The sequence below is a fragment of the Eretmochelys imbricata genome, chromosome 2 (assembly GCF_965152235.1).
Source record: "Eretmochelys imbricata isolate rEreImb1 chromosome 2, rEreImb1.hap1, whole genome shotgun sequence".
NCBI lineage: Eukaryota > Metazoa > Chordata > Testudines > Cheloniidae > Eretmochelys > Eretmochelys imbricata.
The window spans coordinates 236,736,671-236,752,172 of NC_135573.1; the positions used below are offsets into that span (position 1 = coordinate 236,736,671).

The 15,502-nt window shown below is 39.5% G+C and overlaps 1 protein-coding gene across 1 annotated transcript in view; it reads right to left on the bottom strand.

The window, feature by feature from the left end:
• Positions 1-1,034: 1,034 nt before the first annotated feature.
• The window catches only part of MKX (mohawk homeobox), a 50,765-nt gene continuing 36,297 nt past the window's right edge, over positions 1,035-15,502 (bottom strand). The window contains exons 5-6 of the mRNA XM_077809472.1: positions 1,338-1,371; positions 1,035-1,221 (exon numbers count right to left, since the gene is read on the bottom strand). Of these exons, the coding sequence (XP_077665598.1) occupies positions 1,035-1,221; positions 1,338-1,371 (221 nt within the window). The remainder of the gene's footprint in view (positions 1,222-1,337; positions 1,372-15,502) is intronic.

A 15,502-nucleotide genomic window follows, 5' to 3' on the forward strand; every position in this document is an offset into this window, starting at 1 on the left:
TTTTGATTATGTCTTTTTTTCCATTGAAATGTGAATTGTCAATCAACTGTCCTTATTTGATACAGTATGTACAAAATAAAAGCATTTGGACATATTAAAGTAATAAGAGTTTCCATTGTGGAAAGTTATTGAGCTCCAGTACAAATAACAAACTGTACTATAGTTTAGTTTGGTACCAGAAGAGATTGGTTTTGTTTATGTATATAACTACTTCAATAAGTCAATAGCAAAGCTTTAGAAAGATGAAATCCAAATTGACTGTACAGATGGTCTTGCTGCAACCTTCTCCACTACAAATCTCTAATGATCACAATGTCTGTGTGTACGTGTGCATTCAGATTAATTTGAATGACTGAACTATTCCTAAACCTGTATGTTTTCTACAGTATTGCACTTTTCAAAGGAGTTATTTTGGTATTTTAACACACTGCAGATACAGGTAAGAAACATGCACAACATCCTCATTGTCACTTTGACAAAACAGACTATACAATTTTTAATAATACTGTGGATTTAAAAAAAAACAAAACATTTTCATTAAGATTCGCCAGTCATCAATTTGTATAAGTCAAATACACAAAAATTCTCTCAAGGGCTTCCAGCAATAATGTGTTCAGCCCTAGACTGCTCAGGCTCACTTGAAATAATATACAAAGATTAAGGTTAATGGCATTGTCATTTTGAGGCATAACTGTGTTGTACTATGCCCACGTTATAGCTTATTTTTTGAAAGCAAGGCACTTATTGTTATAGCAATGCAGACATTTTATGCGCACTTTGATTAACATAAAATAAGTTAATATTTTGATAAAAATGGACTTTATTTTATAATTTACATGCCTTTGATAGAAGCAATTGAACATTTTATTTAAAACAATGAAAAAGTCTGGGTCTGAGAGTGCATTTTAATTTTTTAACTGACCATAATGTTAAAAGGATCTATTTTCAATATTTGCTTCAGAGCTGTGGATCGGATTTTACTGAAAACCAATGCTGTGAGGAATGTCCATTTGACCAAAAAATGTAACAATTTCTCAAAACTGCTGAACTAATGGCACTTTAACAGTCTTTATTTCTGATATATGTGATGACTTTTGAATGATGCAGCTGGTAGTTCCCTGCAGTTTATCCTTTCCTTGGGCAAGGTTTGTTAGGGCCATCGCTGCATTGATCTCCTTCCAGTATGTTTCGTCTTTGCTTGTTCCTTTTCTGTTAGCTGCGCTAGATTCAAGCAACAACAAACATTTACATGTACAGATTACATTTCTACCATGACATGTGACCAGGGTACATATTGCACAGAAAAATTCAAATGGCAAAGACAGCCCCTCACTCACCTTTCACACTTGTTGGGTCCATTTTCCAAAGTTTCTGAAAGCAGAGAGAAAATCCTATTATTGTCCATTTTGCGCACAGTATTTCCCAAAACATACCCCCAAACCCAGCATTAAATTGGCTCCGGTGGAAATAAGACTACTTCTGAAATGGAGATTAGTCTTTGATTAAATTAGTTGTATAGATATCCAATGGGAGAGCCTGAAATACCGTGGACCAGATTCACTCAAGGGTCTTGGCCAGGAGGAACTAGCATAGACCCTGAGCAAGGCACCAGGTGACAAAAAGTCCACTTTGAGAAGCTATGGCCAGGTAAAGACACAGGGGTATCATAACCAGCAAGGCCCCCAAAGTAGGTAGCATGAATGGGGAAGGAGCTGCTCTCTAGGGATGAATTCCTCCTGGAGCACAGCGTACCAGGCTTGCGGGTAGATGTGGTTCTCCCAGCTTCAAAAAGGTGACTCTGGCCCTGGAAGCTTACTAAAGGTTCTGGTGGGATGAAGCTAGATGTTAAAAAGAATAATCCCGAGGACGTCAGGGATGATAAGAAACATGAAAAAGCAGAACCACAGTCCTGTACGAATCTAAAGGTAAATTTTCTACAAAACAAAATTTCCACTGACAAGACAGTATGTGGTTTTAAATGTGACCCTGACCCAGTTTGTAACTAAACCACAAACAGGGATTTAGAAAGGACACATATTTACATAAATAACAAACACACATGATCAGTAGCCTTTAGTGATTTTGTTGTATCACAGGCATTTTCTCCTTTGCCCCATCCAGGCGATCCTTTTCAGAAAAATTCTGTGAGGGGAGGGGAAAGTTGCATCAGCATATAGAACATTATATGTGATTATGCTATATCCTGCAGTTTCCAGGGTGCGCCAAGTGGCACATATAGCCCTGTGAAACATCTGCCAGGCAAACCAAGCGTTGGGGGGCAACTTGCCCCATAGCAAATGACACCCTTGCCCACTCAAGAATGACAATTGTTCATTCAAGGAAGTTCTCCACAGTAACAGACATAAGTGGATTTCCAATTAGGCACAGTAGGCACATGCCTAACGGTGCTGGCATCCCCTGTCTGTGTCTGGATTCCAGAGAAGACATATTTGAGAATCAGGCTGATCACTGGTTGCCAGCTACCACGATAATGCCAAGGATGATCTTTTCTTTAAATAGAGCTTCCATCTGAAGGGATCCCAAAGCACTTTACAATCTTTACGAGGTAATTGTGCAAACTATATATAAAGAATCACTTCATCCGCCACTGGAATGCAGCCACTTCTGTCATGAAATCCAGCATATGTTTATCAGCACAACACAGCACATAGCTATATTCTATACCAGTTCAGGGTAGGAAGTAAAGAATATGATATCTAGCTGACATTGCAGGAGAAAAGTAAGCTGGCAGGAAATAATTAAACGAGTTAGAATTTGGCTAGTGTGCCGAACTTTAACAAATACCCTCTCCTCTTCCGAAGTGCCATGAATTTCATAAATCTTCCCAAGTGGTCAGGGACCTGAATTTTCTATGTCTTTCCAAGATGAAATGTACAAAAGCACAGTGCCCACTAGCAGTATTTTAGGATATTGCTTCAGTACTGGTCTCGGCAGGGAAAATGTGCGATCTGTACTGAGAGAGGGAGTCACAGAGAGAAGAAGAAACATTTGATTTGGTGGGATGTACTGAATCATCCCAGTATAACAAAAGGCCACCTGCTTAACCCTGTACCTCCCTGTATATTCTTTTCTTCTGATTCATTTATTTTCTTTCATTTTAAGAGGATAGGATGGGGGTGAATAAGCCCCACCTTGTAAAAAACCCTGTGTGGGTAGGTGTACAAATAGAAACGGAAAAAATAATGAATGTCACTGCCATAAGAACACACACTCACTCAAGCATCTGTGAGACTTTTACTTTAGGAAAACATTCCTGTGAACAAAAAAATTGCTTGTACAAACATTTGAGGAACATGGCCATGAATGGTGATCAGTATTCCAATTCCACTGTTGATTTCAATGAGTATTTGCAAATCTTTTTTAGGAGTGTTCATCTAGATATAAATGAAAGTGACTTGCCCAAGGTCATATCAAACCAGTACCACAGCCAAAAAATAGACTCTAAGGGCTTGTCTACATGAGAAGTTTAAATTGCACTAATTTTAGCTAGAATACACTCAAATAACTTGCATATATACAACGCAATTCTAGTCCTCACTCACCGACGCTTACCATTACATAATGCTATTGTTTTAAATAAAAAATAACTCTTTAACTCAGTCAGGTTTTGTTTTAAAAAACAAATAGATGTACTTAAAATGTTTGTCTCTAAAATTGCACTGTAACAGAAATATCATTGATTATTTTGCAAAGTTCTTGCTAACAATTGATAAAAGAGAAAGATTGTATAATGAACTCCGAAAACCTTTAATTTCCAGGGTTGTGGCCCTTTTTGCTGCCAAAATTCCTTTGCTTCTACTCCAAGTTTCTACTGCACTTCTTGTCTTGCACTTCTATAGTAGCCAAGAATCTCAAAGCACTTTACAAAAAGTATTAATTAAGCCTCACAACAACCCACTGAGGTTAGTGGGCATTGTCTCCATTTTATAGATAGGGACAATGCAGCACCGAAAGGCTAATGACGCTGTTCAGCCAGGTGATAAGTGCCTTTACCTCCCCCTGATGTCAAGGGGAATTGAGGGTCTCTAGGATTGCTCAGCACCTTGGAAGATCAAGTCTTTAAAATGACTGGACCAAATTCACAAAGCAAAGCTACATTTTGCTTGTTGTTCACCTCTCGTAATTTGTCCTGCTCCGTCTCTCTGAGTATTGGGCATAATGTCTTTTGACATTCTATGTATCTGAATACCAACTAATCAGAATATTTTAACTGCAAAGGCAACACATTGGTGAAAACAACTTCTGAATGTAAAAAAATACCCACAGGACGCTGTATTTCTGAACAACAAAGGAGATGGGGATCTTGAATGCTGAAAGCCAGAATATACAATGTATTCCTGAAAATGGTGTTGTTTCCTAAGACAGATCCTTTTCAGTCGCAATGGTAAAAATGGCATGACACTGGCACTGAATACTGTCCTTGACAATGGTATTTGCAAGGACTGAATTAATAATGCTAAACATATGAAATCCCATTGACCATACCGAGGTGAGCACTTGGTCATCAGCAATGTACAGAATGAGCATTTTAAACTTGACCTATAACTACTATAAAATAGACTTGAACTGCAGATCCCAAATTTGACCAGTACTTTATTCAGGAGAGCAGGGATACCCCAGATTTACCCTATTTAGTAGCCATGAGCCTAGGAGCTATCTTAATTTGCATAAAGTAGACCTGATTGCAGACATCTTTCTCTAGAGGCCCAGCTCTCCTTTTGGTTCCATCAAGATGGAGCAATACATACTGGGAGCTTTAGCCTCAATGAGCCAAGCTTCTTTACTAAAAATTAATAAAGGCTGCATTGTAGAGGTCTCTAGTCCACATTTGGCTTTGGTATTGTATTTTGGTTACCAACCCTGTGTAGCTTGATAAAGGAACAAGCCAATATCATGTCATGCACTATGTACAGTACTACCAAATTATAGGACCTCCATAGCACTTTACATATGAAAAGCACTGTATAAACAACTATGTCTTGAAGAAGAACTCCAAAGTTCGTCTCTCTCACCAGCAGAAGTTGGTCCCATAAAAGACATTACCTCATCTACCAGGTCTCTCTAATATCCTGGGACCAACACGGCTATAACAACACCGCATATAGAAAAGAAGTACTTGTGGCACATTAGAGACTAACCAATTTATTTGAGCATAAACTTTCGTGAGCTACAGCTCACTTCATCAGATGCATACTGTGGAAAATACAGAAGATGTTTTTATACACACAGACCATGAAAAATTGGGTGTTTATCACTACAAAAGGTTTTCTCTCCCCGCACCCCACTCTCCTGCTGGTAATAGCTTATGTAAAGTGATCACTCTCCTTACAATGTGTATGATAATCAAGGTGGGCCATTTCCAGCACAAATCCAGGTTTTCTCGCCTCCCCCCCACCAAAACCCACTCTCCTGTTGGTAAAAGCTTATCTAAAGTGATCACTCTCCTTACAATGTGTATGATAATCAAAGTGGGCCATTTCCAGCACAAATCCAGATTTTTTTGTGATAAACACCCACTTTTTTCATGGTCTGTGTGTATAAAAACATCTTCTGTATTTTCCACAGTATGCATCCGATGAAGTGAGCTGTACCTCACGAAAGCTTATGCTCAAATAAATTGGTTAGTCTCTAAGGTGCCACAAGTACTCCTTTTCTTTTTGCGAATACAGACTAACACGGCTGTTACTCTGAAACACTGCATATGTAAGGATAAATATATAGCAATAAATACTATGTGACAGGCACCTGCAGTCATTATCAACTGCATAACACTGTCTACTGAATTCCAAATATCACATTTTCTAAATGTCCTCTAGTTTCAGCTGCATTCAATATTCTTCTTCTGTGTCCTACTGAAAAGGTACTGGATTAAGTATCAGAGGATGATGCACTTCAGTGAGGGGAGGAGTGATTTCTGTGTACACTTTGGAAAATACTTCAGGGTCCTTGGGGTGAAAGACAATTAAACAGCAACAGTCAGAAATGCCTTTTTACTATGTGTTTGTACTGTGTCTAGTACAGGGGACGCTGGCCTACAACTACCACAACATAAATAATAAATAATTATGACTGTTGTTGTTGTTGTTGTTGTAGTACCTTCCTTTCTGCTCCCAATTACACAAGCATTCAAGAGGGTTAGATTTTATTGGCCAGAAATGCTTCATTCTGTTCCCACCATGCACCCAAAGAGACCAGCTCGGCTGAATATTTGTTCCCTGTTGTTTATAGCAGGAAGTACCAATAAATCTCCTACCAATGGGATCCTATATACCTTTCCATTAATAGAAGTGTTCAGTATAGAGTAAGCATTAAAACTATAGCATTCAATGCCAAGATTATAGTTACTGGACAATAATAGCTCTGTAATGCAGTATGGTATTTTTCAGGAGTCACATAATTATCATTATTAATACATCACACATATAGTATATTCTGTTTTTCATATTCAAAGTTCTGTAAAAGTATTAACTCATTAATAATCCTGACAACACACTCGTGAGGTAACTGTTATTATCTTCATTAGAACAGATGGGGAAAATGAGACGCAATGTACTGAAGGTGACACTATTCACTCGAAACTCGTCAACTGCAAAAGAAAAGTTAAAAGTCATATATTTTCGTTACTATGCCTGCCCTGAGCCCTCCTGCCAGTTTTAGTACTTTCATCGGCACAGTTGCCTATTTTAAAAATATTTTTTCTCTCCCTTGCTACTGCATGAAAGACCCACACAAACTGAATAACAGACTGCACAAGAGAAACAGTGAAACTGGCTAGACAGAACAGGCTGTCACATACACTAAGTCAAACTGAGGAAAGAGCAAGGTTTTTTTTCTCCAGTGTCTTTCCATTACATTTATCTTAGCTGTTACTTGTAGCGATAACAGGCAAAACTTTTACAGACAGATATGTGGTTTTTGTAAGTTGACAGTGTCCCTTTACATGGCTTGTCCGATGCCCCAGAAGGAATTGGTGTAAAGCCAGGAGAGGAATACAGGGGCATTCCATGCAACTAGGACAGACCCCAGCAAACTAAGATCTCCTTATTTTGACATGCTTGCAGCAGTTTCAGTTATTTTAGAAACACTCATAGGCTTGTCTAGTTATTTCAGTCTAGCCTCCAAATATGGAAAGAGGCTGGAATTTAAGAACAAAGCTTTCAATAATATAAATTACAGCTACAGCTTAGTCTTCATTTTGACCTGACAGTATTATTCTTACAGCACACACTTGTGCAATTATGAACAGCTTCACCAAAGTTCCCTCTAGTGAGCAGCTAATGAAAAAACGATCAATTATGCTGCGTCCTGTTAAGGGACGCACATCCCCCTTCCCTCCTATTTTATGAAATTTATAAAAGGATCATGCAGAATTGCAGTATTTGTGTGCCAGACCCTGCTTTTTTGTTATCATTTAGAATATGCAGAGCAAATGGAGCTTACAATTCAAAGGAAAAGGGGTGTGTATGAGAGGGTGGAAGAGAGAAAAAGAGAAGGTTACAGATTACATAGTGAAAACAAACCAACATGGAAATTAAGACACAGGAAGTCACTCTCATGTGACTGAAACATATTTAGAATGTATATATTCCTTATGAATTTTACATTCTCTATTCCAGAAATAAAGACAACTCTGATCAAAAGGGGCTCTTTGTCCCCAAATCGTGAATACTGTAAAATATTTGCGGGGTTGATAAAAGGCCGTGTATAACTATCTTCATTTTAAAATTGGCAACAGCACTCAACTGTTTCTCTTTCCTCCTCTTGTGCACTGTGTTTTGTTGGTTTGGGAGACCCTGGTTTCACATGTGTTGACCAGCATTTTCAAAACAAGCTAAAGAAAGAAACAGAAGGAGGAAGAGGAATGAAGAATAATAGGAGTCAGTTGAATGAAAAATAAAGTTTACATGTGTATGTAAATTAGTGGTGATGTGATATAATTCTCCAGGTTACAGACATATCTTGATTGTATAATGCTTTTCAAACCACAGTTTAAGGGTACATGACTTAAACAGCAGTGTGAGAAAGCAAAGGGGAAAGCTGGGTTAAGTGGAATTAATATTATTATATTAATTTACATCAATATAGCTCCTTTCCTCCCAATAGATCCCAAAGTAGACCCATAAACCAATCAACATCACTAAAAATCCAGTCACCTCTGGAGGACGAAGGTAGCAAGCAATCAGCGTAGAGCATGCTACGACAGAAAGGAGAGACAATTGTAATCATGAACACTGGGCCATTCTCCTACTCTTACAAAGAGTGTCATTTAATATCCACGCAGAGCAGGTAGTACCTTCTGAAAGACCCGAACTCAGTAAACAGCAGTTCATCTAACTTGAGTGGAGGAAATGTGAGTTGACCCGCCTCGGTGCTCAATCTATGGAGACTAGGTGTTACCGTTCTGTTCCTTAAACCAACAAATATACTTCTTTCTGAAGGACAATTCTGTTCAGCTAATGGGCCATTCTATCAAACAGCTTTATAGAGCATTTATGATCATCTTCTGACCCCAGAAACTGGTGCAGAGTTCTTCAAAAAGCCTTTTCCCTTTGTGCTCCCCTGTTCCATGTCTCGCTGATCTACAGAAGCCCCATGACAGATAAATTATAGAGGGAGGAGGGTAGAATGGAAATCTCACTCTGAATCTGACTGCAGTATATAGCTTTTTTTTCTGCAGTGGAGAAAGTCCAACATCCTCTCCCCCCCCACAATTTCCCCATCATAAGCAACAGAACTGCTCAAGGCAGTTTACAGCCTTGAGAATCTGGCCTGTCTCCACCTGGAATCAGAATTAAATGTTTCTCCCATGGGGAATTTTCTATCTGCTTTGTGGACAGGGTTGATCAAATTTTGAACAGACTGGCTGCCGCTGACAGAGTTATTTGCGTCAGGCCAGGGGAGAAGCACTGGTCGACTTACTGCCAGTTTGCACTGCCAGAAGTGTTGGGGAGTATCAGGCTATGACCTGTGAACTGGACCCACATCCATCCTACCGGTATAATCTCCTGAGCACGTACTGGGTTCACACTTGGCAGAAATTTGTCAATACCTTATTTTGTGGAGCTGGAGGAGGAAAGGTGCCAGAAATTCTCAAATGAATGACCTCTAGCCCCATGCTCAGAAGACCAATTCTTTAAATTGATGTTTTCACTGATGATTGCCCTCTCTGTATGCTACAAAAGGTTACTGAGAAGGCTGTGATGAAGTAGCTCCAGCAACACCTTGCCTCGACCCCTTTCAATCTGATTTTAGATCTGGCTACAGTACAGAGCCTGAACTGGTCTTCCTGGCTAATAATCTCTTTCTGTCACTGGACAAAGGATACAGGTACCTGTACTGTCCTTCTTAGATCTGTCAGCTGCTCTCAGATTTATCTTTGGAGCCTGGCAGCGGGAAGAGAGTTGTTTGAATGGCCCCATTACTGCTTTATGCAGAGATTTCAGAAGGTGGAATTGGGACATTTAAATATAGATTTGTATTTATTTATAGGGATTTTTTGCTGAGAGGAGTTGCTTATCTGCTCTGATGGTTCTCTCATATAGGTATCAAAATCTGTCACTTCCCCTCTCTTGATTCAAATGTATATGAGGTCACTGGAAGAGAGCGAGATAGTGTGGGCTGCAGTGCCAACAATATGCTGATGACACTGGGTATGGAGGTTATTGCACATAGGCCTTACCAGTTATTCCTATATTTGCCAACTCCAGACTGAATAACTGCAATGTTCTGTGCATGGGAATACCTCTGTAGACCACTTGAACTTCAGCTAGTGCAGAAGCATTTTATTTAGATGTTTTTTTCATTTGGATCATATTATACCTATTCTCCACAGACTGCATAGGCTACTAGTTTGTTTCAGGGTGCAAACCCAGGTGTTGGTATTGATCGATTCTTTAAAGCCCTATATGGTTCGAGTCTTGCCTGTTTCAGAAATCACCTTCTTTTGTGCACCCAACTGACAGTTGGGAACAGTGCTGCTCTGGATTATCATCCCTAGATTTGAATGGCTGGGACAAGGCATTCTCAGTGAAACCTTCACTTCTGGAATTTGCTTCTGGCTCTGGAACATCAGACCCAAGTGTGTTAACCTTCAGGGATTGGTACAAGGCCTATCTACTCACTCAAGTCACTGGAGACACAAGAGCTTGAAGTTTTCCTCTGTGGAGTTTATAACAGAGAATGGGAAGCGTTGATCTTGGTGGAGAGTTGTCAGCAAATGGAGGATTGTGTTACGTTCTTTTGGGGCCTGATCCAAAATTCACTGAAGTCAATGGGAATCTTTCTTCATTGACATCCCTAGGCTTTGGATCAGGCCCTTCCTTTGTAATTAATAATGTTGCATATGAAGGGACTACAAAATATCTTGTATTGACTGGAGGAATGGACCAGATGATCAAATAGGGCTTTTCCATCTTGAACTGTTATGATTTATAATGTAAACTAAGAAAATTTCATTTGTCAAGCAGTGGGGAGGGGAATAGGAGAGCTACAGGAGGGAAAGAAAAGAGGAGAATGGAGAAGAGAAGGAAAAAAGGTAAAGGAGATTTTAAAAGGGAGAGTGGGGAGAGAGTGAGAGTACATGAGGAGAAAGGGAGTAAGAGGTAAGAAGAGAGGATATTTTCTGGATGAATTTATTTTCTTTATTTTTAATATTAAAATATCCCCTTCCCAGCCAAGATCCTCAAGTACTGCAGACAGGCATGTTCAGATTTTCACTCTATTTGAAAAGTATAACTAGGAGTTCTTAAAGATTAAAACAAGGCTTTTAAAATAAAAAAAGTTAAAGTTAAATGCAGCCAGGGTAAGCTCTCTTATACTGCATGGCAAGCCCCAATTGTTTTTCATTAAAAGTGAGGGATAAAGGAGTGGGTTTCAAAGTCATTTTTCAACACTGTGTTGACACTATGGCAGTAAAATCAGATTTTGTTATGCTAGTTGGCTGTGGGTTTGGGAGCAGACCCTACACGCACGGTATAATATTATGATATAAATGCACACACACAGGATGTTTTCAGACTCCTGCCACAGAATTCACAAAAATGTTGCACAGAACTCCAGGGACTCTGCTCATAACCATTCCCCTGAGCTGTCCAGTTCCCCCACACCCCAGTCAGCCCTCCCCAACAACAACAAAACATATTTATACAAGGTACAAAAGTCATTTAAGCTGCAAGATGCCCTATTGTCAGGCCATACATCCGAATTTCTAACCCAATGCCAGAACTGATTCCAGGGAGTACTTATCCAGCATTACAGCGTGAAACATGCAAGTCAGAAGAGGGAAAGGACTTAATTGTTTCTCTCTCTCTTGCATACACCTGATTGAGGAAAAGGTAAAGAAGTACTTGACAAACTGACATGACCTTTCTAAATATAAATCCACAACAAAATGTTCATTTCAAAGCACAATGGGATGTCAGCAATAGTTTTTACAGCTAAATGTTCAAAACAGTCACCTAAGTTGTGCCTAGACATTTATATTACCTATGCAATCACACAGGAAAGGCTTAAAACAAGGCTTCAATGGTGCATAAGCATTGCAGGGGCGAATTTCACCCATATACAGAGAACCTTCATATGCACACATTGACCCACCTGTCACAGCGCTTTTGAACCAGCCTCAAGAGGGGAAAGAGCTTAATAGGGCCCCCAACAACTTGTTTCAGATCAGAGAAGGGCAAACAACAGATTTCTCAATTCAGTGGGAGCTCCAAAACACAAGGAATAATTGTTTTGAGTTGACCTGAAAGGAAATGTTTTTGAAATTTCTGGTGAACCAAAAAGTTGGAAAAAAATCTGTTTGGGGCTGAACTAAATGGTTCATTTGGCCCAAAACAAAAGGTTTCAGTTTGACAGAAATTCATACACGAAAAGTCATTTTGAATAAAAAAAAAATCAAAATGCTTCATTGCATACATTTCACAACAAAATGTTTCAATTTTTTCAGAATTTTGTTTTCTTTTGATTTTAGCAGAGACAATCTGGCAAATTCAAGGGAGTAGTTTGGTGCCTTAGTCCCCCGGGAATCTAGCCCAGAGTTCCTGTGTGATGCTAGGCAAGTCACTTAAACCAACATCTCACAGGGGGTCACTGATTGTGTGTTCCTCATTTTCTGAGCACCTTACTTGGGACCCTGGGGTCTGATTTACAAAAGTGCTGAGCACTCACAGCTGCAACTAAAGTCAACGGGAGCTGTGATTTGAGCACATAAAATGCTATATAATACTAAGTACCCTGAAAAATCAGGTCCTGGGCATCCCAAACTGGACACCCAATATTAGGGGATCTCTCTATGCCTCAGATCCTCATCTGTAAAATGGAGATAATACCACACCCATTGTCTCACAGGGATGTGGTGAAAATAAATTCATTAATGTTTGTGAAGCACTCAGATACTATAGCGATAGGTGCCATAGAAAACCCCTGAGGAAACCAACAATTCTGTTTGAGTAGCATGCAATAAATAAGGCCTATGGCCACTCATGATGAGGAGAAACAAAATATTGAACAGCTCTTCATTAAGTGAGCACCATCCATCTTATGCACCAAATGAGGCAGGGGTCTTGTGGAAAAAACGGTATGGCCCAGTCTCCTCCCATCCCAACTTCCAGTCCCAGTTTCCACACACACATCCAGGCTCCTTGACCCAATCTACTCCTCTCCCCTCCCCTTGTCTGGGTCTCGGCGAGACAGTCTCTCTGCTCTCAGTTCAGATGCCTGCACCCCAACCCAACACAGCCCACAGCAGCCTAGAGATGCAACTGCAGGGAAAGTCCTGCTCCGTCCCAGTGTGCACAGAATCTTTGGAGTATTTAGCTTCTAAAATCCAAGCAGTCTCTACTTAGAATGTGCAAATCACAATTTTTCAAAGGCTTATAACTTTGCCAAATTTGGATGGATTTTCACGGTGTTGGGAAAAGGCATATCTTTGATACAAAGGCTACCCTCATACCAAATTTCAAGTCCCTTCTCCTCCTCTGCTCACCACAACTCAGTTTACCTTTAACTTCTTGTCTATTATACGTTTCTTCCCAAATCCAAATATTCCCAGACACCTTCCAAACAACAGGCCCTTGGAGATTTCCACAAGCTGGAAAGTTTGTCGATGTAGATACTATGCTTTCAAAACCATTAAATGAGTGAATGAAAAAGAATACAGCAAACAAGATAAAGGAGGGAAGAATACTGCAGCAAAAGGAGTTCACAAATTTTGTCCAGAGTTCAGGAGAAGCAGAAATTCCTCTGCTCCTCAAAGTCTCCAACCACCTGCCTGTATGCAAAGAAAGATTTGGGTCTGTCTTTGTACCAGGAGATTCTCTCCCTTCAGATGTGAGGAAGGTGGAATCCCATGTGGAGTCTAGCATGGTGCAATTTCAGTGTGCTGTCAACAAACTAATCTTTGAAAGAGCTCTCAAACCCAGCTATGGTGGTGGGTGTTGTATCAGGAGACAGATAGCTTAGCTTGTGTTCTTGAGGAGTAGAGGAATCTTTACATTTTAAATGTCAACTCACTGAAAGTTGTAAAACAGATGAGGCCATTTTATTCCAGTATAGTGTCTAATGTGCGGGAGGTCTTAAAACAGTGGTAGATAGATTTGTATATGACACTGTGAAGGCTTTGGATCCGAAGAGCTGTGAGGAGGAGAACTGAATGGTTCTTTCGGCAAAACATTTGAAACTGTCTAATGAGGTGAATGAGAATAAAGAGAACTAAACAAATATTTGTACTGAATGCCTTGTCAGAACTGGGAGATTGCTTCTGATATGATCTATACTTCTAATGTTATTGTTTCTCACAGGCTTACAGACTTTGTAGATGTTTGTTGGCTACTAAATCATTCTTTAAGAATGTTGGCACCATTCCTAAGCTTGACTAGTCTAAATGAGAAGAGATTTGTTACACAGTAGATACTGATGCTTTGAAAGAAAGTGGTCTTGAAGAAACTAGCTTTCAGAGGAGAGTTGAGGGTGTGATCTAGTGGTAAGAACATTGGTCTGGGAGTCGGGATTCCTGGGTTCAGGTCTGAATTATGCTTCTGACTGTGTGACCTGGGCAGCCTCCCAGTGGCATAGCTGATCTATTTGTATAATGGGTATAGTAACTGCGGAAGTTCAAACCCAATGGCATTTGGGGGTTTGCAGGAGACTTACATTACTTTAAAATGTGTTTGAGGAAAAGTTGCAGAGTTTTGTCTGTTAACACTGACATAAGACATGTACGGAAAGATTCTGCCCTCTCCTGAAATCTACACAGCATAGGAAAAAGTTGGGAGAGTGGGAAAGGGCCATCAGACAGCAGCTTCTGACTTACAGCTGGTCAGAAATTTTTCGTGAAAATCTTTTTTCAATGAGAAATGTTGTTTTTATCAAAATTGAAACATTTAAAAATGTGTTGATATCAATGAAAATTCCTACAGAAAAAATATATTTCAAACTGGACAACAAAATTATTTCCGAAAATTCTGCAAAACTTGAATTTTTCAGAAACTCCATTCTATGGGAAATATTAAAAATATTTGATTTTGTTCTGAGCCAAACTGAAAACAAATTATGAAATGTTAAAATTTTCTACCAAACAGAAATTCAGACCAGCTCTATTACAACTTCATTTTCAAGCTCCCCTGGCCTTAGTCTAGGGGCTGCTCTAAGCTATGGTCCCTACAATGAATTAGACACCTCTCATACCCCTCTTCACTATGCTCCTTATTTTCCCCAAGCATGCCCTCAGAAACAAGAAGGGGGCAATTGGTGCAGGAGTCAGCTCCATCATCCCTACATCATCAGAGAGTCCCCACTGCTAAGCATTGCAAAGTGGCTGGCTCTTAGTACAAATATCCACTGTACAAATGTGAAATGTCTCTATGGACAATTCGTTCACAAGAACAGGAATTTTTACAAAGTCAAACACTGAATAGAACAACAGAGGCTCCTAACGTGCAAAACTCAAACAAAAACGTAAAATCATTTTCAAACAGAGAAATGAAAAAACCCAACATCTAAAACAAAAAGGTTATTAATGGGGTGTTGTTCTGATTAGCTCTAGGACTGTCTGTGCTCTAAATAAAAATCACTCTCTTGATTGGGTGAGATGATTCAAAAAAATTATTTCATTTGAAGAAACTGTATTGCCCATTTGAAACCGTAGGTGATAAAACAATAGTACATGCCCTTGTTACTATAGTTTCCCATATACCAGCACAGCCTCATCTACCTGACAGGGAGACTGTATCAATCATATTTATTATTATATATGGTTCTCAGAAAACTGTTCATTGCCCTGCCCAATGCAAACTAGTCTACAACTGAGTCTGAAAAGCGATGTGCATCAGTGATTTCCATTGAAGTCTAGCTCCGTGACTGGGGGTCATCACCCCTTCGAATCAAGTACCGTGTTATCAAAAGCAGCACCTAACAACAATGTCTTGAAACTAGATCTAAAAACTGGATATGATTTAAAGTCTTTGAAAGTCCATTTGAATGT